A 26,108-nucleotide genomic window follows, 5' to 3' on the forward strand; every position below is an offset into this window, starting at 1 on the left:
GAAAAGTGACGTGTTATTCTAAGTAAAGAAGTGTCAGTACTCAAACCTTGAGCTACTATTGGACAAATTCTTAAATTTTGGAGGTTTCTGGTACAAAAATGCACATTTTTTAGAACCAACGGATGAATGAACCACTGACCAACGAACCACTGTCCCCTCAATTTAAAAAGAGTATGATGGGGTGGTTCTCATCAGAGAGCTGCTTGAATGCTTGCTTGTGGAGGTGAATGGTAAATGGATTTGCAATTGTAGAGTGCCTTTCAAGTCTTCCGACCACTCAAAGCACTTAATCAACCCTTTGAGACCTGAGCAAATTAGCTTGCTCTCAAAAGTAAAGGTAAAAGGCAATGAGCAACTTGAGAAGAAATTAGCCAGAAATTAGCAAAAAAAAAAAAAAAAAGAAAAAAAGTAAAAAAAAAAAAAAAAAGTACAAGAAAATTACCAGAAAATTAGAAAATAAAACCAAAGAAAAGTAAAAGGTAAAAAACCAAAAAAAGTTCTGTAAAACAGTTTTAAAGAAATAATTATGATAATTTATAAAAAATACTTTTCCAAATCAAAAAAATCCAAGCAATTTGAAGAACAGCTCTTGCCAAGCTGCTCATTTTTCTTTTTTTTTCTTGTGTTTTTGAAAGACAGCAAACCAAATTGCTCAGATTTCGAAGGTTTGTAAAGGTGTCGGAGTGCAGCATAATAAGAGTGATGTTAATCCAGGTTTCAAAGGGTTAACTCTGGTGGCTGAGGCTACCATACAAGGTCCTACCTGCTACCCAGCTTCAGAATTCACACACGCTCACACACCAATCAAACTGCCAATCTTCTGATAAGTGGACGACTAGCTCTACCTTCTGAGCCACAGCCTCAAGGTAAGGTGTTCTGGGAACATCCAATTATGAGGAGGCACAAAAGCAAAGCCAGAGCACACCAGAGAGACTATATATCCCATCCAGCCTGAGACCACCTTGGGATCTCCCATGATGACGTGACTGGGGAGACAGGTGTCTGGCTACTTTGCTCCCACTGGACGGTGACACAAAAAAAAAAAAAAAAGACAATGGATAGGTGGAAAAGCGCAATTCAAAAAGGTAGAGGGGACGAGATGCTGTTCTCTGTTGCAGCACATTTTTGTGATTTATGCTGACAAGACGAGAGTATTTTTACCTAAAACTCCTACCCAGTAGAGCTTAAAAGACAAACACTGATGGGGAAAAGACGACAGCAACAGCTGCAGCTGTCTTTGCAAACTTAGACTACGAGGTTACAGAGGGGTGAAATCAATGAAAAAACAAAATTTCCTCAAGAAGTGCATCCCTCCTAACATAAAGGAGGCTCTGTAGAGGACCAGCGCATGGCCTTGGCAGAGAATCAATTCTGAGGCCTAATTACTGCTGTCATGTGTGAAAGCTGTGATTGCTGATGTCTGTGTCCCTGTCATGCAAAATGTACAGTTCCAAGCACACGAGGGGGTTATTTCTGTCCCGTAGCCTGGCCTGGATCTTCAAGCGTGCTGCTGAGACATCAGATAAACCGAGAGGAGGGCGATGCCTTCAGCATGGCACAGACTGGCAGTGCAGAGCTGCATACTGCTGGGGGCCAGGACTGAGGGGGGGGCTAGCTCCAGCCCTGCTGCTTCACTAAACATAGATCAGAAGCCTAAATGAATGAAGCAATGTCATGGAGGAGACATCAGTTCTGAGGGGGCAGAGATGAGACGGAGAAGGAAATGTCCTCAGAGTCCTTGTTGTTTTGAAAGATGTTTGCTCTTCCCCAAAAGGGTGAAACTGAGTTTGGCTGATTTGTGTCTTCCCAGGCAAGACTGATCCAAGCTAAAACCTTTCCGCGGAGGACCATCAATCAGTCATACAGCCCAAATGTTACTTTGAAAAATTGCATCATGATCATCGTGTCAAAGGTGTGTGAGAATAACTGGCTCAATATCAGATTTTTTAAAACAATATCAGCTCTGCACAGCTGTCTAAACCTTGCTGTAACAGGTTCTGCCACCAGGGGCCCACTCACTGAATGCTCACTTTCTGCTCAAGACACCATTACTCATCATTACAGCAAACTCTTTCCTGTCCTCCCCACCCACCAGTCCTCCAACCAAGTCCTACCCCAAACTGACATTCAGCTTGATTAGCCTAATCAGAGGGATTAGCCAGAGGCACGGGGAGTGAAGGAGGGGAAGGGAGGCCGAACAAGAGTTGAGCGGCGGAAGAGAAAGAGATGAATGAGGCAGAGTCCCTGTGGGTCTGCACATTTCATCTCATGCTCCTCATCTTTAACAGCTGCCTCAGTGAGCTGCCACTGAGGCCGATCCCTCCTACCAGGAGCCATGTTGGAATTATGATGGACTATCAGTGCACATCCCGATACTTACCATTGAGGCCGCACAGGGTTTGGACGACTGACATGCATATTTCGAATGAGTTTCTGCAGGTATCAATTTCTCGAAACTGAACTGTTAATATCTAAATCACGTTGATGGCTTCATGACAGTTTAATCTGATATCTATTGAGCTTCCAGTCGTTTTTGACGTGCTTATTGCTATTAGTGCGCCTGTCGTGGGCTGTTTACATGTCAACAGAATCTTTAACCTACATGACAGATTATACGTTTGGAATGGAGAAGTAAACTGCAGAGACGAAACTTGGAAGCTGCGTTTCAAACTGTGTGAGCAACACGCTGTTTGTGTTTGATAAATACAACATGCGTTTGGGGGTAGAGTGCGTCAAATGAGCGCATGGCAAACCAGCACAAAAGCGGCAGCAAATCTGGCCCGCTGTGTTTTGGGTCTCTGTTGTCTCGGCACAATTATTAGTTCAAACGGGAGAGAACACAACACACTTTTCATGCAAAGACTTCGAGTTGATGGAATTGCACTTGGTTGCATGCATGAAAAGTGATGGACAGTAATTACTGAGCATACTGAGGCCTTAAGACGAATGGGCTGAAAGAAATACATATGCTACCAGTTTTTACAAGGATTATGTATTTTTTCTACAGACTGAAACTTAGATCATAGGACTTATTTGAAACATGCCAATAATCAGGCTACTCTTATGCACTGTTTGTACATTTTCTTATAAATAGTAATGCACAAAAATGTGTGCGTATCCCATGATGAGCTAATGATTCGTGCATAACCCATGAATCTGGAGGACCACGATCACCCAATGTGCTGCTGGTAGCAAAGACGGTAGCAGCACAGAGCAGCCCAATTAAGGCTCATTTATACTCTCTTTATGTTCAAAAATAGATTTGTCCATTTCAAACATTTTAAATGTCACTGCCCTCATACTTCCATGCATGCTTTATGTTGGTATAAATACAGCAAAGAGAGGACCCCAGTAACCAGTCCTAAAACCTGAATATCCATCAACATTTCATCTCATCTCCAATTCAACGGGTTTTTTGAATGGGTTTTTTGGTTAAAAGCCTTAAATGAGGTTTGTGGTAAACAAAAGCTAAAGAGACTCTTTGTTCTTAGACTTAAAATACAACAATACATACCCCAAAGTGAACTTTGAGGCTTTTATGTGTCTTGAAAAAGACTATAGCTAACAAGTGGCTAAATGAGACTACAGAATGTCATCACTCCGCACAGTGCCAAAAACAAATTCATAGTGTAGTTCGTTTTAGCCTAGCAATAGCTTTTTATTTCTGGCTATTGCATTTGGTCTTCCAAAATCCTGAAAGTGGTTTTCAATCATGAAGATAACCCTTTGTGGGGGCACTAATTTGATGATATCATATGAACTGTTGTGAGTGCGTTTTCGTTGGATATCATACCAGCCATTTTATGAGGATAGGCTCCGATAGGCATGGGCGGTATCACAGTATTACGATATACCTGTGAGTATTTAGTGTGATTTTGAATGCTGCCAAATATACTGATCCTCATCTTTTTATCAACTTCATACTGGAGAGACAGCATTAGGTTTTGCATGCAGTGTGCATCACCTGCCACCGGAGGACACATGCTGACTGCATGTTGAAGCGAACAAGACTGTGAGCCGACGGTCAACATGACCTGTGCCATCCCTGCAACAGCAGACAGACGCAGGGAAAACAACTAATTCACATTTGACTTGGTGAACTGAGAGATTATTTTAACCAAGCCAAAGCTGCTGATTGTGACAATAGTGGAATAACTAACTAAACAACTAACAAGACTGACCAATACAGTTTTGTTAAGTTTTATTTTGTTTCTGTTGAGTTGGAATAGTGTTTTTTACGATTTGACGAGGCAATTCAGCTAGTCTTTTTTCGGTAGAAAGAAACAGCAACTCAGAAGGCTTATAGTTGTCTTTCTCTGTTTAATGAGAAAAAAAGGTGGGAGAATATTACTTTTTGTTGACATTCCGTGGCTTTTAATTTAACTTTATTCATTTATTGACTATTTATATATTTTATTCTGGTTTACAGATTTACTACTTTCTTAATCATTTTATTATTTGTACATATTTATTCATTTTACTTTATGTTTTTATCCTTAATGTACCTCTTTTTTTTTTTTGCATATTTCACCCAATTACTCATCTACTTATTTATTTATTTTTATTGCTTTTATCATGTTATTCACCAGTCCTTTTATCTGCTTCCTTATTTATTTACTTTTTCATCTTTCATCTATTGATTTTATCCTGCCTCTGGTGTTTCCTCACTTATGATAGCGTTTCCTCAGTTCCCGCTTTTAACGAGTACAATTATTTGTGTTTTTATTTACATGCTTGTGCATGTGTGTGTGTGTGTGTGTGTGTGTGTGTGTGTGTGTGTGTGTATGTGTGTGTGCATGCGTGAGAGTGTTTCAGGGGGTGGGGGTAGATTTTGTTTTTATCGTGAAAAGCACTCTGTGTTACAGTTGAACTGTATGAAAAGTGCTTTACAAATAAAGTCTGATTGATTGACTGATTGATTGAGTGTATTGTGTATTGTGTATTGTGTATTGAGAAGACTGAAAATGGCAAGACAGCCTGCGGATTTAAAGAAGGACACTAATGTTGTCATACATCCCGATGAAATTCTAGGAAGATACCCGCCCAAGCCTATGCTGCAATGTCACATAACTATTAGGTGACGAGACAGAAAGCATGAACCCTAAGGTACATGAATAACATATGCTTTCATGCCCAATCACTTATTTGTAACTACAAGAAAGCATGAATGCTGGGGAAAAAAATCACGAGCGCACATCTTTCGTTTAGCATCTGAAGTGGTCCTCTGTGTAGCCGGCCACCCTCGACGATGGCCCATGGGATTGCAATCCTCTGCACCAGTAAGTCTGAATGTCACACTGGACGACTGTCTGAAAAAGAGGAGCCGCTGTGCTAAAAGAAATGGCTCTCTGTGACACATTAGGAAGACAAATTCATCCAGAGTTTTGTGTCACGGGGCCTCCGCTGTGTGCTGAATTCCCCCTGCGGATAAAGCTTCACATCTGAGCAATGGGAGTTGACAGGAGGTGGGCGAGAGGAAGACGCTGACGAGAGTGGATCAAAGAGTGTGGCAGGTGACAGGGGCGTCATGCCGTCTACTTGACAGAGCGGCAGGGTGCCTTTTTCACCCGCATGAGTAGCACTGAGGCTAAAACGCAGATGAGAGGTGGCGACAGGACCTTGTCCTCTGCCTGCGATGACACGAGAGCCTCGACTCTCACATGAGCTCTTGAGCTAAACTTCTGTCTACAGCTAGCTTCAAACCAATCATTAACCCACATATCCGGTGCTCCAAATATGACCCCGCACACATTACCTGCTGTTTTTCACGACTCACCCAATCCTCTTCTTGTATGTAAATTACCATAAATAAAACCACACCTTGGCACTTAGTATAAATATATGTTTTCATTAGGGGGTAAGCCTGGGATACATAAAAAGAATCAGACACCTTTCATGCTACAATCACAACAAACGCACCTTTTGTTCTCAATGGCTGCAGGCAAGCTACATGTTGTTAAGCGACGCGTCAAAACAGTTTGATGCAGCTCCCAGCTGCAGCTCAGAGCATCAGAGCGGGAACACACTCTGAAACACTTTTCTGTATCTATGAACTAAGGGAACCATATGGTCTTGTGTTTGTTGTTTTGTAAGGATGCTTCGAGTTTGCAGTGCACGCTAGTGTTGTTATAGCAACTCATCAAAAGTCGCATGACCAATTATGGTTTCTTGGACCAAGAAACATCTTGCTATTTTTGTATAATTGGTAGAAGGTACATTAATTGCAGTCAACTAATAATAAACAACAACCTTATAGTGCCAATGATTTTCTTGAACTCTTTATTTCGTTTTAATTGCTTCACTGCTTTTATTGTCACTTTGTCTTGGCTCAGCATGGCATGCTATATAATTAGGGAAAGTTGGACTACTCATAAATTCCGTCAATTTGCATATGAATGATACAGGATGCATGCTGTAGGAACGTTTTTACAGGGAAAAAAATTCACAAGCAATAACCGTCTATTGTATAGGTTAGTAGTCTGAAAAGCCTACTCAGATTATTAAAAGTGCATTAGGTAAATATGGGCATAATTTATGTTTAAAATGTTTAAAAGAAAAAGAAGTAATGCTATCAACAGAGTGTGAAGAAGTAACACCTTTGATGTTATGTCCAAGATGCCTATGAATTGTATTATAGCCAGTGACGGGCTGTCCCCTCTGTAATAATACATCTGGCCTGAGTGTGTTGCAGGAGAGGATGAAGAAGTTGAGCCGGTAGGAGCATAGAGTCAATGGATAAGGCGTGCAAGTTACAGCCTCAGTGACGACCGTTGTCCCCATCACAAGGAGCTCGGGGAAAGAAGCAAAATTCAACAGAAAAAAAAAAAAAAAAGAGATGTAATAAGAAGCAAAATTAGAGTAAATATCTATGTGAAATGCTGGAGACAGCTCCTGGAGAGTAAAAAGATGCAGTTTGATGCTGAACTCACAATGTTTCTTTTAGACTGGTAAGTCTGAACATCTAACATTGACTATTTACTGAACCGTGTCTTTGGTGTAACTGATGACAACACAAACTGTAGGCTCACAGTTTACAATAAACTTTTCAAATGGCGTGATGTGACTGTTCTCTTGTTACTGTGGCGTTGCTGAAACTGAGCTAAGTGAGCTATAAAGTAAACTACACACAAACACCACATGTGAAGATCATAAGACAGCAGCCTTATTTTGACCTGTATTCTTGCTCTGCTGTTAGTTTTGAGTCACCTTTATTTATGACTGATGACTGTAAATTTCAAGTTGTATGAACACAGTAGTAGACCGACATTTAAAGGGTGAAATACTGCCCGTTAATTGGTCAGACTAGGTGTCTGGAACTTACATAATGCACCTTTAAAAATATGTTATTAATGCAGGAAAAAAAGCATTGGGGACAGGTTTTTTCCTTAAATCTCATCAAGATGTTATGTGGCACAGGTCACATGGCATATTAGTAGTGGCCACTGGAAAAATCACAATCACAATCATGCAGTTTGAGGCAAAAACCATGCAGGTTTTTGCATGCAGTATTTTCTTTTCTTTGTATTTGAATATTTCTGCATATTGAGGTCCCTAAACAGTTGAAATTGCTACCACCTACTAGCTGAGCACACAGATACAGTCAATCAGACCAATGTCAGCGGGGAACTGCATTGCCAAAGCCAACAAAGCATTATTTTGGTGTGTGTGTATCACCACAGACCTGTGGAGGAAACTAAATAGAAGGTAACCACAGTGCTGCTAGATGGGTGGAAACTGACTGCAAACCAGTCAACATCAGTCAACAAATGTGTTCATTTGATTCCTAAACAGGACTTCCCTGTTAATACAGACTTCAAAACTGTTTTAAAATACGAAATCATGTAATTGTAGATGTGGAATAAAAACTCTGATGAAGACATCTTAATTCGAAACTTGTTGGCGCCACCTTTGCAAGACAAATGGTTTGAAATCGTGCTACGCGGAGCAGCTGTGTGTACTTGCACAGCACTGCTGTGATCAAATGCTTACATCAGCATCTAACATGCCAATGCCAAGCAAGCACGTTCACCATCAACATTTAGTGAGCCAGCAAAGTAACATTTCCCCATTAGTACTGAACACACAGCTGAGGCTAATGGGAATGTCTGTCTCTGCAGGTATTTGGCCATAAAAAAATTATACCAAAATGACCAATAAATCTGTCTTGGACCTTGTATAAAGAAAAATTCTCATTCGATCTCACGATTGGATAAACACACCATTATTGCCATCTGGAGGGCCATACCACAATTAAAATGTATTCATAATACAAAATGCAGAACACTAACAGCAATGGATTTTTGGTAGTTTCTCTTTTTCTTATTTCTATCCTACATAAATATGATTTATATAGGCTTTGGGTAATGCAAAGGTTGCCATGGAGCCGTGTTTCTCTTTAGCTGATATGTCTTTTTTATATTTTGGCATAGTTTCATCATGAAAAGTCATGCAGCATGCGCTATTAGCGGGGCTGTCCAGAGGCAAAAATGCTTGAGGTAAACAGGTATGTGCACAGAGAGACCCCACGTGGTGCTGTAGCTCCTGCCCATTTGGCCAGTTGCAAGACATTTTTTTTGTAGATGTTACAATAATTTCATATTTTAGATTTTAAATTTGGCCCATGACATCAATTAAAAGTGTGCTGCATGCCCTGCAGCTTTGTTTGAGTCGAGCCCATACCCGTCCCTCTTCAACTTCCCTTGTCACAATCAAGTGCTCTGCAGAGGAGCATCCACATATCCCTGACCTGCCATCATGGATAGCCAGGGCAGATAGCGTTTCCACTGATGTGACATTAAACCACTATTAAAAACATCTCAATACATCCAGCCTAAGTTAGGCAATAACTCACCATAAAGCCCTGCCCACTGAGGTTTATCACAGCCAGTGAGGTTCTTCCTGATGGTTTCTGTCTCCCCAACTACAACTCAAATGTACTTCATCATCATGGAAGTTATCAATGTTTGATCTGACTCACCCGCACACTTTGTCCTGCTGGTCAGAGGAGGTCCAGGCGCTCCCGTACCTCCCTCCCCAGGCCGGGTGAGCAGCACACTGATGCGGTACTCTGTGTCCGGCTCCAAATGCCAAATCTTATATGTAAGTGAACCCACACCATGAGTTTCAGTCCATGTGGACTGGCTGGCCCGGTACTGGATTTCCCGCCGAATGACCGGTCCGTCTCCCACAATGGAGTTGGTGTTGAGCTGAATGATCAGATAGGTGGGGCCTGCCCGCAGGAGCTGTGGGGGTGCGATCGGTGTTGGGGGCACTGCAATAAAGAATGTCTTGTCATTATTCTATGTATCTAAATACGTAATCCTATTAGAGTTTTGGTGTCATTTATGAGCGATATCACTCAGAAGAAACAGAAAAGTACAGATGAAAATCAGTCATTGAAAATGCTAATTAAAGACAGTCAAACATTTCCATTTGTTGCAGAAATGAGCAAAGTCATGACAGCAAAGGCGAAGTCAGGGTTTTCTGTCTTTGATTTTCTCTCTTTTTGTTTTACAGTTTGAATAACATTATTTCTGCTCTGCTAGAGCATTGAGTCATAAAAATCTTTTAATCACATCAGGACTATGAGAGCGCGACACACACAGAGAGAGCGAGAGAGAGAGACAGAGAGACTCTTGAATGCCGTAAATTCTTAATTTTCACTCTAATGACGCAGAATAAGAGCTTATTTGCATGAATAATTGCCTAACTAATTCTGTCCTCTCTGCACATAAAGAAATTCAGCCTTGATGGATAATATGACCCTATCAACCCAGTGAACAGCTAATTAATTCATCACATGATGCAGTGTGTAAGGAAATGTGTATGTGTGTGTGGGTGAAGGGAGAGTAGACAGGTATATTACACAGTGTCTACACCTGCCTACAGAGGGTCTTATGACATTATTCATTAAAATATGACATAGAGGTAGACTGCATGTTGGTTTGCTTAAAGGAGTCACTCAGCATTTTTTGGAATATGTTTTTTGGCTTTCTCTCTGAGAGTGAGATTGAAATCAATCTAATTATGGCTGGACAATATTACCTATAAATAATAACGTGATATTTTATTTATTATTATTTATTTTATATTTTATTTTAATGTGATACACACTTTTTACCTCAATGTTTCAAACCACTAAAATACTTAACTACTAAATAAGTACATTTACAATAAAGTAGAAAAAAGTAGCAACTTTTATATTAAACAGTTAAATAAAGTACTGTTGAAAATAAGATTAAATAAAATACCGTCATAATAAAGTTAAATATAGTGCTGTTATAATAAAGTTATACTGTTACAACAAAGCTAAATACAATATAGTTACAATAAAGTTAAATAAAGGACTATTACAATAAATTTCAATAAAGTACTTTTATAATAAATCTAAATAAAGTTAGATAAAATACTGTTGTTATTATTGAGTTAAAAAATGTACTGTTAAAACAAATTCAAATAAAGTTCTATTATGATAAAGTTAGATCAAATACTGTTATAATGAAGTTTAATGAAGTGCTGTTAAAATAAAGTTAAATAAAGTACTATGCAGTGCTGTTATAATAACCTTGAATAAAATACTTTTATAATAAAGTTAAATATAAAATACTATGATAAGAAGGTTATAAAAAAACACTGTAATAATGAAGTTTAAGTATTGCTACAATCAGATAAATCAAAGCGGAACCAGTGGCTCTTTCATTTTGAAGTACCTGGCTTCTCTCGTGCCGAAAGTGATGATGGTTTGATGCTAACTTGAACTTTGCAGTCAACGGTTATATATTATTAAATGTAGTTTAAAAAATGACTAATACATCTACCTTGTACCTTGTACGTGTAATTTTATACATCCCACATAGAACAAGCCTCGATACATCGAGTATAAACGATATATTGCCCTACCCAAAATCTATTGTCTGTTTATCACGGTAACTATCGAGGTGTAGTCAGGAAGTGGTTAGCCAAGCTAGCCAAGGCGTAATGACTGGAAGAGGTGGAATAAGCGAGATTGGATGTGTCCAAAGTTCAAAAACACATCCACCACCACCTCAAAAATTAAATGATATACAGATGTGTCTTGTGTGTTTCACTTGTACAGAGATAGAAATTCAAAAATAACAATTTGTAGTTTAAGGGATAGACCTATTTCTTAACCAAAAGTTTGTAGGTGTTGGTAGGCTTTTTTCCCCATTTTGGACAGAGCCAGGCTACCTGTTTCCCCCTGCATCCTGTCTTAATTCTAAACTAGACTAACTAAATTCTAACTCCATTTATGCATCACTGAGTGACTTTGTTCAGTAACGAGTTTGTGGAATTACAATATGAAAATCAGTCATTATAATACAGACACTAATTCTTTTAATGCTTTGCTTTTTTGTCATTTTGGAGGGTTGGACAGTTGAATGAAGTTAAGATATGGGTTGTATGTTTCTGTATGTACAGTGAAGAGCTAACTTGCATCAAAAGAGGGCCCAACACTGTTTAAATCAGTCACGTGTTCAAGCTTACCTCTGACAATGAGTTCTCCAAAGTTAGAGACAGCTGCGCCTCTGGAGGACAGAGTGATGCAGCGGTAGAGGTCCTGCTCCCCACGCTGCGCCTCCACCTGGAAAGTTGCCATCAGCCGCTTGTGGCTCAACCGAGACAGCAAGGACGTGTCCAGCACTATGCTGTTTCTCCGCTGACAGAACACCACAGAGAGAAAGCAGTGAGCGACCCACCCGCACATGTTTACCTCAAGTCTATTTATGTGATTAAAACTGAGCGGCAGGCTGAGAAGCAGACAGGAAGACAAAGGAGGGTTGAAATTAGCTACATGGGAGGGCAAGATAATAAATGCATGATAAATGTCACCAGTAACAATGGTGTTTTTCTCTCGTGAGGCTAGTGACACAGACCTCTCGGCGTATTGTTTCCGGCACAGGGGCCTCGAACTGACATCTCCTCATCTCTCGCTATGCTAATGTGTCAGCGCTCCAGGCGCACTGGCAATTGGCTCAACCCATGGAACAGGATAGTGAGGCCAACACTTGCAATGAGCTGTTCCAGGTGGGAGCAGCAATATATGCCTCACTCTGACAGAATAACCAGATTATTATGTAAACTGTCACCTGCTTTTCTTCACCTCGCTTTTTAAAAGTAAGTAGGTTTGACATCCGCATGTTGGAATTGGTTTAGTAAGACAGAGGGAAAAAATACTGTAAGAAAATATGAAATTAGATCCCAATAGGGACAATATATTTATGTAGTGGCCATGTGGGTGGTAAATGGGCTGAAAAATGGGCCCTATATTGGATTGTCCAAGGATCCCGTAACGGCCCTGTGCCAATTGCCCACATGGGTGGATTTACCAGAGTGGACCCCACATTGGGTACATTAAGGCAGGGGTGTCCAAACTGTTTTGAATTCTGGCCAGATTAAATTATGTGCAATATCTGGGGGCCAAATACTTCTTGCATTATATGGGTTATTAAAAAAAAAAAAAAAAAACAAGAATATTTTTGTTGGGACCAGATTCAGCCTGTGGGCCATAAGTTAAGTATCACAGATATATAGTATATTTTGGAAGACAAGCTGGGGGCCATTACAAACCAGCCATGCTTGGCCCTAAGGCCAGACTTTGGACATGCCTGTGCTAAGGCTACCTGGGTACCAAGTGGTGATTGGTCCAAAGTGGCATCTTATCTGGGACCCACTTGGGTAAACACACCTATTGGGGCAATTGGTATTGGGCGATTATGAAACCCCTGCACAATCCCACATAGGGCCCATTTTTAGCCCATTTACTACCCTCATGGGCCCCACATATAAATGTCAGCTGGGATGTACACTGGCTGGGTACTAATGCCTAAATATACAGATTATAACGCATTTTAACTTTTGTATACAATACAATACAATCCATCTTCTCTTTGTTAAAAGCACCAAATGATTTTTTTTTTATTTACTTGCTACTTTTTTTGCTCTCAATATTCATTTTGAAGTGACACTTCAGAGTACAGCATGCACACGTTTGATTTTTAACATCAGTCACCTAAAATCTGTATCCAACATTAAAGTCCACCTTTAGGCTTTTAAAGCAAACAGAGGCTCCCATTAGGCGATTGTGCAGCCATTCGCGCCCGGCAGCGAGCCCTGGGTTGTACTGTAATTAAAAGTCGGTGCAGTAACTAATGCAGGTTTGGACTCGTCGATGTAAAAGATGTAAATAGCATCTGAGACAGCCGTCTGTGGCGCGGGCCAGAGGACAGTGCCGGAAATATGATGCTAATTGATTAAGAAACATTATGCTAACAATTTGTTTGGACTACCTAAATAGAAGAAAGAGTGGAGGAGAGCAGCCACAGACTGAAGCAGAGAGGACCTCCACAGCACCGGAGAGATCAAAGAGAAGGCAGCAATTAGCAGTCTCAGTGTTGATGATCAAACGGCCCCGAACAACAAATGGAGGAACAGAAGGCAGTAATGGTTTGTGATATATCTCTATTTTCTGCTGTTACCAGTTTTTTTTTCTTAATGAGAAAAGTTGGGAGGAGCTGAAGCGAGTGTTGACTTATGGGGAGAAGTTCACTGCAACACACTGTCAAATTACAAAAGACAAGCCTTGTATTTGTTTGTTTGCATCTTCCTTCCTGTGTGTGTGTGTGCGTGTGTGTGTGGCTCCGTCAACAAAGTCGCAAACTCTGAAACTGATAAAAATGTCTTTTTTACATGCCGATGATCTTCAAAGGCTTCAATTCGGAGAAGAGAGAGAGCGAGAGGGAGGGGTGTGAAATAAAATCGGGCGGAAACACAAGGGATGGATCACCAAGTATAGTGAGATCTCATTTGCAAAGCGCCTTCTCCCTGCTGCCATCATTTCAAAAGCACTTAGATGTGCATGCTTCAAGGCCAGAGGAAGAGTGGAGGCATTCAGGGATGGATTTTTGAAGACTAATATTAGCTCATATTCAAACTAGGAAAATTGAAACTATTTTCAGTTGGTGCATGAGAGAAATGACTTTAGGGGCTTTAGTAAACTAAATGCCATCACAATCAAAACACTACAAAAGCAGAGGCGCAAACTTAATAATCTTCCAAACCCTCACATGACTCATTTCCCTGCAACAACACAACCATTAAAAGAAAAAAACTCAGAGTCACAAACTTACTGCATTATTTAACATGATCAGATTACAGTATTATTTCCACTACTGCGCAGACGGTCAGGATAATGTCTCATTTCCTTAGTTCATCTGAAGGTCAAAGGAGGTGACTCTATCCATTTTTTGATTTCATTAGAGATATAGTGTTGGACTTGGAGGACTTGTGGAGGGCAGATGTTAAAAAATAATAGCAAAAATTGATGCAGCATATGCTAAGATATCCTGACTTGTATTGCCACATATAGCTTTAGCTCCATAGAAGTGGATATTGTAGTTGCAATTGCGAAAAAGCAAGTGGTTCTTAGAGGGCCATACAGGGGGCAGGTTTGGGCAGGGTTTTGGTCAAAAAGAACAGGACTTTCACCACGAGACGGGTGTTCTGAACCATATGACCCTTGAGTTATTTTAAGGTACATCATTGCTATGTTTTTATTTCCTAAAACTAACTTTACTTGCCTAAACATAAGCTTTGTAACTTTATCTGAATTACTAAGCTTTAGGGCAAGAGCGTAACATCATTTGTGTGCTGTTATTCCCTGGGATATTGTATAATACCTGTCCATTTTTCTAGGATATTATTTTAACAGTTGCATGAGGATATGTTTATATGTAACTTCCTGCCACTTTAGTAATTATTTCAGACCTAGTAAAGATTCCTCCTAGCCTCTAGACAGGTTTAAATCCCAGTGTAGCACAAAAATTAACTACATTTCTAGAAAATCTGCAAAAGAAAATGTGTATGAATGCATGTTTACCATCCATTAGCTTTTACAAGATGACGGAATTAAAAGAGCACCAGCTAAACCTCAAACCCTTGGAACACCATCAATGTAAAAAAAAACATGAAGGAATTTTCTATTTCTATCATGCATTCCTGGTTTGCAGAAATATACAATGTGACATTTTTTCTTGAGATTGGGTGCTGTGTTTGTACCTCTTTTACAAAATGGTGAGGTGGAATAGAGGTGCAATATTCTGGCCTTAAACCGGCTGTGAAAAGGGGGCTGGTGAAAAATACTGTGCAGTCCAAATCCCATTTTTATTGTGTTGCAGGTATTTGTTTATGGATATGTTTTGACAGTTCTCATCAACTCAGACAATTGGTTTGTCGTTTACTCAACTGACTAATAAAAATAGAAACAATAACAGGTTGGCATAAACTCCAGTGTGTTGTCCTTGTTTGCAACTTGGACATCATGTTTATCTCAATACTTAGTATTACTGCCAGTCAGTCTCTTGATATTTTAAGATTCAATAAGCTTGATTAACTTATTAGCTACACCTTGACAATATTCTGAAGGGTCAATTTGACTAAATAACAAAAAATCGATTTCTTCTATACCCCATGGTATCAATGTTTGACTGTGTTTTGGAATATCTTCTGACCTCGCTGTTGGTTTTTATTGGATAATATTTTCCATTGATGAAATATTCTCTATGAAAACTGTTCACAGTCAGGTCTGCGGATGATGCTCAGGGGCAACACTTCAAGATGATGCCATCACGAGGCATCTTTGGGCATCGAGATTAAGGAGGAGAAGGAGGCACGTTTAATAACTAACCTTCAGTTACTACAGAGAGCTTTTTAGCTCTGGTCTGCATTAAAATGTGTCACTGCTTAATCAAAGAGAATGGTCACAAGTAGCTAAATCTTTTTCAGACTGTATGGCGGGTGAAATGTGTCATCTGAGGACGGGAGTATTCTCTTAACTAGTTTGAACTCGGTGACAGTATGAAAAGCTCTTGTCAACAGCAGCCTATATAAGACTTTAATAGGAAAGTGGCCAGCAGCCGTGCATGCAAATTCAACTACTGTAAGCTGTTCGGGATAAGACTGTCAACTAAATGCCAAACATTTATAACGTCTTTATCTTTATCCTTTGCGTTGCTTTTTCTTCCTCCAATCTCCAATCCCATTCTATTATCCAGGTGCTGAGATGCTGGCTTGACTGTACGAGCAGAGATAAGAAAAACACACATTTCTTGTTCTCACCTCCAAGAGAAAGGGCTCTGTCTCAGAAACTTTGCCCGTGGCAACACACTGGAATGAGGCATTCTGCCCGGCATTAACCTCCACGTCACCCAGCCGAGAGAAATGAGGCACCTTGTCTGTGGAAGGAGGACACACAAGACACACACACAGTGATGAAAGTGGCACATCTGGAGCCGAACATCACTGTCCAAATATATTAAACATCCAGCTGTGAATTGTGATTTATTCAGAGGATGTGCAATAACTACACATCTAGGCCTGGGTACAACCTCACAGACATGAATGCATACATGTAGCATTATTTATAAAGAACATATGTACATAATGTACATACACACTAGGGGTGGGACTTACCCCTGATAGAATTAATCATGAATTATCATGATACTTAGATCATGATACGATTTTAAATCAGCAATATGCTGAGTATTGCAATTACATATTTTTTAATATATTGCAATGAATCACCTTTTTTCAACTGCATATTAAGGGAAAAACTTTACCAACAGTTTTCAGTCATCTCACTTAAATATTTTTTTTTTTATTGCAGCAATATTTAGTGGACTGAAGAAGCTATTGATTTGTCTTAATGTAGCAGGCTTCCAAAAGATTATCTGTAATAATTTATCTAATTAAAAATTTACAATTGGCATCCGTGTATTGATACAATGTTGCCATGCTAAATACGGCAATACTATGCTGTATTAATTTTTTTCCCCCATCCCTTATACACACACCCAGCAAAAATGTTCTTCCAAATAAGTCTTTTGTTTTTTTTTAACTTGTAGGTGTTATCTCTATAAAATATGTATAAAATCATAAGGATACATGTGGCTCAGTAACTTATCAAGACAGACATCTTTGAAGAATGTACCTGCCCAGCCACACACAAATTCTTGTCATTCTATCTTTTTGAGGACCATAATAGAAATACTGCATTCCCTAGCCCCTTACCCTAACCTTAACCATTACAACTAAATGCCTAATTCCAACCCTTACCCTAACCCTTACCTAAACTTACTCATAACCTGAACCTTAAAACCAAGTCCTTACCCTTCAACAGGCTTTTGAAGAAGTGAGGACTGGCTAAAATGTCCTCACTCTCCAAAAATGTTCTGACTGTTGGTTAAAAAATGTTTCAATTCTCACAATGTAGCAAGTACACACACAGTTGCCTATGATCATACAGAGACATTGTTTATCTGCAGCATCAAATACAGCACTCCCCCGGCATTTATTAGGAACCTTCTGAATCTAGAGGCTGAATATCATTATTATTTAAACCCCTATCAAGAACACAAGAGAATCCTTCTCATGTGCTTCTCTGCCAGCTTGTTATTACTATATAATAAGTTTCACTAAAATATGAAACAACTAAAACTGAGATGCAAAACAGGGCTAATTTTAGCAAATGACTCCACTGAACATGCCTAGACAAAGACATGCATAAGAAATGCGTCCTTTGAAATGCATGTGTATTGTGTTCAAACGGCATACCACGCAGTTAGTCACAACAGTCTCTGTCCATACACAAACAGCATTATATTTGTTTACTGTAATGTGTGCAACACCGTATGGTAGCCCACAGAGACATGATACATCCACAGCATCGCCATTTATTATACTGCACCATATTTTCAGTTTGCTTCTTTAAGGCTTCCTGTGGAGTTTTCTTTAACACATTTTCAATTTACATTTCCTTTACCAGAGCACATTGCTTCTTTTCATTACATTTAACAAACACATTTCCTTCCACATAAAACACGTACAAACAGGATATTTTTAAATATTTGTTAAACATTGTTTCTGTCCATGTTTGCTATGAATCTTCTTTTTTTCAGCCTTTGTTGCACATTGCTACTTATAGGAGCATCACCACCAATTGCCAATCAGTGAAAAAGCATGAAATAGTCAAAACAAATATGTGCCATTAATGCTGGTTTAGCTAGTAGAACATGTGAAGAAAAACAAAGTCTGCACACTAGATTATGCCTCTGTGAATATTTAATATAATTACCATGGAGTTGACGTTTTGAGCTATATGTGCTTCATCCGACAAGTGAACAATGGAGGCACACACCTTCAAATACTGACTACACCAGGTGACCTGACAGATCACCTGACAGGTCACCTGGTACCCAGGAGGCTCCCATCCATCGATGCATTCTGTCGTATCTTTCAGGTGTGTGTTTGCATTGTTAAATTGTCTGATGAAAAGCATGTGGCTTGAAATGTCACCTAGGCGGTAATTTTATTAAATATTAATGGGAGCATAATCTAGTATGCAGACTTTGTGTTTTTTATTCTTTTATATTATTTCTTGTCTAACACCTAGTCTTTTTGTCATCTGGATTTGCAGGCTTTTGTGAACTTTTTGTCAGCTAATAGAACATAAAACATGAATAAAACTTTAGTGCCTCTAGTAATCAAAAACTCCACAGGGTATCTAACGTAGTTTTTGGAAAATTGCCCTTTAAATGTTTTATTTTTTGTCTGCCCCCTAGATATTACATTTATGAACAACTAATCTGAAACAGCAAATACGTTTACTGTTAAGATAATGCTGAGTGAATTATATTTTTTGTTAACATAATGAGGAAAAGTTGCTAATTAACGTACCTGGCAAATCGCAGAAATGTTGATATTGAATGTTTCAACAAAATGTTTACTGAACTTGCCATACACTATCCACTCATAGTGACTTCAGCATTATTTCATTATTTTTTATTTTAGATTGAAATCACAGTCTTCCCTATTACCTGAACCAAAATGCTTTTGTTGCCTGGACCAAAGAACAGACAGGAGTCTGGATGCGTCCCAGTCTCTGTACATAAATGAAGTGTTTCATTAACTCAAAGAAATGTTGTCTCTGAACATTATCCAGGCAGCAATTACATTGTCACCACAGCAATTATTAAAACAACTTCAGTAATATACAAATGTAATTTCTAAGAGACGGGGGTTATGCTACCCTTGTTGGCATATCAAAGTAGCAGGGGATCATTTACATTGTCATGTTGTCATTTTCAGTTATGTTCTGATCAATAAGCAAGAGGCAGAGCCCAAAAATGCTAGAGAGTATGTGTTTATCATTAATACATCAGTCTGACATTATGATTTGCGTTATCGCAATGCAGAAAAAACATTTCACTGCTTTTGACAAGCAGCAACACCAGAGATATTTGACAGTTTGTTATTCAGCTCCCCATACAGTATGAAAGAGTGTTATGCTTCAAAATATGATATTATCAATTTGTTTTTTCAAGCAGGTCATATAGATAACAAACCTTTTCTTTAAGAGGCAGACATTTGGACTATAAGTAGTAAGAAAAAGTAAAAAAAGCACAATTGCCACTTATAACATCAGGGATGATGCCATTACAATGTGACAGTAAGTAAACATGCACGCACAGTACAAGGACTCCTAAACTGAAGCAAGTAAATGTAATTCAGCCATAATTCATTATGTTATTTACATCTCTATGGGTTCCCTGCTGTGACAATGAGTCAAAATGTCTTGGCTCACTGTCAAAAATGCTATAAAGCATTGTATTTTCTGTTAAAAAAAAAAAAAAACGTGATGCCCTTTTCTCATTACTGTGCACCTATTCTGAAGTGGTGCTGAAGTGCCTTAATTGGCTACATACGTCAAGCTCCAAAATTCATTACATTAACTAAAAAGTATTGTGGTCTTCACTCTAACAATTATCTTTGCGATATTAGCATATTTATAAGCATTTATAACCCTCCACCATTAGCATTAATGTAAAAGCTGGCACACAGTATCTCATCAACACCCACAGAACTACTTCCAAAATGGTTTATTTCAATCTTTTCAAAAGTTTAACTGAGACAATGTTCAAAGAGTATATAATGCTGTTACATTTGGACCACAGCTGACAGTTATAACATTTTGTGCTAATATAAAATAGAATAATAGAATGTAAAATAAATAAACAAATAAATAAACAGTTGGTGTCTCTTAACACAATTAGCTAGTTGTAGGATACCCAAGTTGTTAGTTGTATTTTGTTAGTTGCAACATGTTTGTGAACATGTTGCAACTAACATGTATGTAGCAAAAAGACAGTTATCTATATAATAAATATCCAGATTGGTAGCTAGTTTACTCACCTCTCCACCTTTAGTAATTAAAAGCAAATAATGAATAGACCTGCACTGTAACCAGTTTCTAACACACAACTTTGTTACTGTCCAATGTCATTTCATGTTAGCACTAGCAGAGAGCATCTGCTTTGCTATGAAGACAAATAATAAATTATGCATATATATATTTTGTAGTAATATCTGCTTCCTACATAATGTGACTGTGTTTGTTAGTATCAGGCACCACTGATTTTTTTTTCAACTAATTTAACAGCTCAAACCAAAGACCTTTTGAATATTAAATAGGTTAGTACATAGCTACCATTCCACCCTCAATGATTTAAATTAATGAAAAAGTCAGTACTGTAAAAATAGTGTAACATTATATTGTTATAATTTAGGGTATATCATTTTATATTACATATTGTTATGGTCTTCACCCATATAGCTCTATGTAACGTTACGAAAAGAACTGCAAAATTCCGACTTAAGTTCTACACAAAAGGCAACGACTGAGAAAAAGGGTTATTTTTCTGACATTATAGTTCTCTCTCTGTTTGAGGGTTAAAACTAAACTGTAAAAAAACATTTTAGTAAGTAGCCAACATCAATTCATGCTAACACTATCATTCAGAGAGCAACTTATATTTTGCTATAAAGAGGCACAAAACTTTTTATTTTTATTTTGCATTTTGGAATAATGTCTCCTTCCTATGTAATGTTTGTTAGTAGTAGGTCAGCACCTGGTCATTTTATGAACTGGCTGGACTTTTATTTGTTTTTTCCCCAAATGTAACAAAAACCCAAAACCATTAGCTTCATGATGAATATCAAATTGTGAATAGCTATTTACCTTTCCACCCTAGGTAATGTAGAAGTAAGTAATGAATAGACATAAACTGTAAAAAATAGTGTTTATCTGTGACATTTCTGGTCATGGGCTATTATATGAAAAGTGTATATCTAACTTTACTTGTGTCATATAAACCTGCCATTTTCATGTTGGTGCTTGGTCTCTGTGGGTTGCCAGAGTCAAAGTCAACACTTCTCAAAAAGATAACTCTTTAACTGCACTAAGCACAGATTGAGGATAAAATAGATTCTCAAGTGTGACAGTTGAGAACAGCTCTGTTTATCTATCCACAATAGTAAAGAATAATTTACTACACTTTTATCACTGGACCTAAATCTCCCTAACAGCTTAAACAATGAGAACATGGCCACCCCATAAAATAAAGTAATCTAAAAACAATACAAATGGTAACACAATGTTCTGGTTTTATGTGATGAGTTAAACCCTCCCGCTGTACATCACACTGGAATAATTTTTCAGGCAATCAAACAAAGTGATAACAATATAATAAGAAAATAATAACCTCCTTCATATACGGAAACCACAGTGACTGTGAAACTCCTGCTGAGGTGTAAATAGGAAATGTTCTGGGCAAAATTGTTTTTGCTGGACACCACTGATGCAGAGACTGGCACTTTTCACACAATACACACTTTTATCTTTGGTTTCCACAGTAACCAATACCAACAACTGGCTGAGGATGGGACAATAGAACCTGAACTTCATATCTCAGCTATTGCTCATTTTCTCTTTCCTCACTGCAGCCTCTTTAATGGTCTATCTGACCAATAAGCAGTGTAAGAAGGCTCTGCAAACAAATTTCCAAACTCATTTCAAATGTATAAACCTTATATGTTACAAATTCTGATGACCAGAAGCAAAGCTGAAGTGAAGAGTAACTGGAATTACTGTCATGCAGTCATATGCCTCTGTGCACTAGTCAAGATGCACTTACACTTTACACCCATCTCTGTGAAAACATGGATGATTCACACAAAAGTGTGTTTGTGCATAACATTATGATGTCACTGTGAAGTTGACCTTGGACTTTTTGGAAATAAAATGTCAGCACTTTATCATTATCCTACTGAAATTTCTTGGAAATTTTGTCAGAATGAATTCTTGAGTTAGGCTGAAAACATGTTTAATGAGCTCACAGTGACCTTAGCCTTTGACCACCAAATTGTGATCAGATCATTCTTGAGTCTGAGTGGAAGTTAGTGCCAAATTTGAGGAAACTTCCTCAAGGCCTCTTTGAGATGTCTTGTTCACAAAAATGATGCAAGGTCACAGTGACCTTGACCTTTGACCATACAGAATTCTTCACTTTATCAATGTGTCAATACGAACATTTGCACCAAATTAAAATTAAAAAAAATCCCAAAAGGTGGTCTTGCAATATCATGTTCACAAGGAAAAAAAGCACAAGGTCACAGTGACCTTGATCCTTGACCTCTGATCAACAAAGTCCACTCAGTTCATTCTTGAATACAAAGGTTGGTTAGCTAAACTTGAAGAAATTACTTCACAGTGCTCTTGAAATATCGCATTCACATGAATGAGACGGATGCAAGTTAACAGTGACATTGACCTATGACCACCAAAATCTAATCAGTTTATCTTTGAGTCTAAGTGAACGTTGCCAAATTTGAAAAAAATCCCTAAATTTGTTGTTGAGATATTACTTCTACAAGATTTAGACAGACAAGGTCACAGTGACCTTGACCGTAGACCAATGAGCACCAAAATCTAAACAGTACATCTTTTAGTCTAAGTAGAAATTTGTGTTAAAGTTTAAGAATTTCCTTCAAGGCATTCTTGATATATTGCATTCACAAGAATGGGACAGATGGACACCCCGAAATGCCTATGGCCATAGCTATTCCCTGGGCAGAGGCATATAACTCGCAATGTATACTCCCAGTCAACATCTGTAATGGTGCCAGACAGAGGACTCAAGCATAAACTTTCAAGTCATCTTTTAAAGACGGGCATACACAGCCCCAATTATAGGAGAAGTCATTAAAGGATGAAGCAGTTGCATTAATGGTTATGGAGGAAAATGTAATTTAAAATCTAAAAGCCCAGTAGTGTGGATGTGTGACCTGTCTAGCCTCAATTAATAGAGCTAAACATACCAAATACAGGCAAGGTGATTTGAGTCTCAGATGCATTCAGACTGTCTGAGATGTTGGCTCTCTAAATTAGTAATGCTGCCTCTTCTTCTTGATGCAGGAAAGATTCGTCTTGACTGAAACACAGGTTTAGAATAAAGATTTGGACTGTGGAGGAAAAGCAACACAAATGTCAAATGAGTGGGAATGCAAACTGAATAGCAGTTGCCTTTGGTTTGAATCTATCCTAGGGAGGCGTACCATTATTCTTATTGCCTGTTGGGCAATTTATGCCAGTTTACTGATGTTTACTTACATCTTTGTGTGCGGTTTTAAGGGCCGTTATGGGTGACTGCTCCTGCAGCTACACCAGCTGGTATAAAAGAATATGTGACTGCGTACAAGTCTGTTTTTTTCTGTACTGGGCATTTGTTTGTGTATGAGTAGATGAGTGTTTGTATTTGAGTACACATCAGTTGTACTTTATGATTCATGTATTTATGGTGTGCATATATAAAGCTGTTCCTGGCAAGGATACTGTCCTCTAATATGAGCTAATAGGCATGTGATGGGTCTACCATCTGCAATGAGGCTAAGCCCAGTCTGAGTCACATATCAAGGGGCCCTGGCAACGCTACCACCCTAAAAGCCCCATCCAAAATCACCATGGAAACGCGTCCTGCTCCACTGAGGATAGGCTGACCGAGGGCAAGTGGCAAACTTTGAGAAGGGTTTAGGTAAAAAAAGATTTTCTCTTATGTTTGAAGAGGTTATTCCAGTTCCTCTGTCAGCTTCCCAGTGAGGATTCAATGATTAATAACACACGGGCTGCCTGATTTTTCAGGAGAGCTAGGAAAGGATATCTGAATTTCATGAGCTAATGAATACCCTACATTGTCATTCATTAACATTTTCCCACATTTATGCAGCTACAAAACAATGGTACGGCTCTCACAGAAGGCCAGTGTGGATCTAAGCACCAAGGTCCGACAGAAATACTGAATTTCTGAAATACCGTATCAGTATTTTTGGATATAAGGTGCAGGTAGTTGGCGTATGACAATGTTTAATGCTGCATGGAACGAGCAGAACAAGCTAAAAACACAACATATGACTTAAAAAGATTTGGCCATAACTTTTCTGGCAATATGATGAGTCTAAGTCTAAACTTTATTCTCCTTTTTGCTCTGTTTTGGTCTCTGCCAACCTCAGAGAACAGTATCTAGGTCTCTTGCTGCTGGATGCTCCATTATATTAATCAGACCACAAACTCTGCCAACCTGCCTTTTGGTGCCAGTCAGTAAACTTTCTCACTGAAAACTTTAAAAAGTTTCCTGCTTGAAAAAGGCAGAAAAAAGAGCAAAGTCCAGGGGCCATGAAACCAAAACATTTAAGGCTGGTGTTACATCAAACAGATTTTTTTTTTTTTTTTTTTTTTTAGCGATTTCTCTGTCACAGACATATTTCCAGAGTCAGAATAAATAGTTTCACCTCAGTTGATGCATGCCCCTGGGATCTCGATCATTTTTTGTGTAGGTGGTTAAAAAAATCTAATCTTTCTCATCTTGATGCTCCAATAAAATCAAACATGCTTAATATTATTGTAAGCTTTCAGTCTTGGCTCATGCAAATACTGATGTTCAATTTCATAAACATTGTAAACAACCAGTAGCTCTCTCCAGCACCAAATTTGAAGTACCAAACAGTGTAGACAGTGAACATGGAGGGGACCCCAGGGAAGCGCAAGAATGTTAGCAAGACTCTCTTCTTTTGTACTGAGGAAAAGGAGGAGAAACTGGTGAAGTTGTGGAGTGAACAAGAGATGGTTTTTAATTCTGTGTGTATCTGATCCACCAACAAGCACCTATTTTAGTGAGAAATCTTAATTTTTGAAACAGTTTTCTGCCCATTCCCACATCTTCCTTTTACTTAAATGATACAGCTAAATAAATGGAGGCTGGTAGGGCGTTGAGGCATCAAAATCCAAAATGTTAGGTTTGTACACAAATACAGTTTATCCTTATATGTAATATTGTCAAATGCCTCCTGACAGGATTACTATTGGCATGTGACACCTTTTATCTTTTGCTTCTGGAGTTATGTGTTTTTGAGAATACATAAGGCATTGTTTATATGTCATATTTATTAAAGGAAGTTTGGGTAACATTCTCTACCAGAAGCAAGGTGGAAAATAATCTCATAAGGAATCTAGTTGTAGACTTGCAAATAGTGATCCCCAGTCATTTCAAAATCTTAAACTCATCTTTAAACATTGTCTTTAGATGTGACTGGGTGTCACACTTTTGGTCTTTCAAAAGTCTGTCCAAAATCTTCTTGTGTATGGTAGACATTAGAGGCAAAACATGTCTTTGTGGTTTCTTTAAAACAAGCATCACTTTTGGGTAGTGCTCTGTCAATATAAAAATTTGAGCAAATATATGTGATAAAACCCTTGAACATTGGATTTTCATTTTTCATTCCAGCCTCTAAAACTGAAATAAGACCAACACGATACAATAAAACCCTCACAGAAACAACTGGAACTCAGCACACAGATATTACATCAATAAGGGCGGCAACAAAAACGTAATCATCTCTAAATATGTGGTGTCTAATTAAAACTTTCATTATACACAATTTAGGTTAATGGCATTCTGTCAACAACCAGTGAAGAATTGACTAATTATAGAGAAATATGTAATCATATACTCTCCATTATATCACAATAATTGGTCAAACCGGGTAATTGTCAAATGGATAAACTTGTTATTTAATAAAAAATGTCAGACCTATTTCCAATTAAATCATATTATTTTGTGTTCTGGCACCATGTTATCTCTTTTGGACATCAGCACGGATCAGTGCAGCCTTCATACTACTTCCAGGCGGACCAATCAGAT

At 38.5% G+C, this 26,108-nt stretch overlaps 1 protein-coding gene across 3 annotated transcripts in view; it reads right to left on the bottom strand.

Annotated features, from left to right (window-relative positions):
• The window catches only part of ptprua (protein tyrosine phosphatase receptor type Ua), a 280,443-nt gene that overhangs the window by 82,758 nt on the left and 171,577 nt on the right, over positions 1-26,108 (bottom strand). For all 3 annotated transcript variants that reach the window (XM_088090203.1, XM_088090202.1, XM_088090201.1), the window contains exons 8-10: positions 16,135-16,250; positions 11,506-11,677; positions 8,978-9,271 (exon numbers count right to left, since the gene is read on the bottom strand). In XM_088090203.1, coding sequence (XP_087946329.1) covers positions 8,978-9,271; positions 11,506-11,677; positions 16,135-16,250 — 582 coding nt within the window. The remainder of the gene's footprint in view (positions 1-8,977; positions 9,272-11,505; positions 11,678-16,134; positions 16,251-26,108) is intronic.

The sequence above is a fragment of the Plectropomus leopardus genome, chromosome 17, assembly GCF_026936395.1.
Source record: "Plectropomus leopardus strain MGB_pleo_1.0 chromosome 17, ASM2693639v1, whole genome shotgun sequence".
Taxonomy (NCBI): domain Eukaryota; kingdom Metazoa; phylum Chordata; class Actinopteri; order Perciformes; family Serranidae; genus Plectropomus; species Plectropomus leopardus.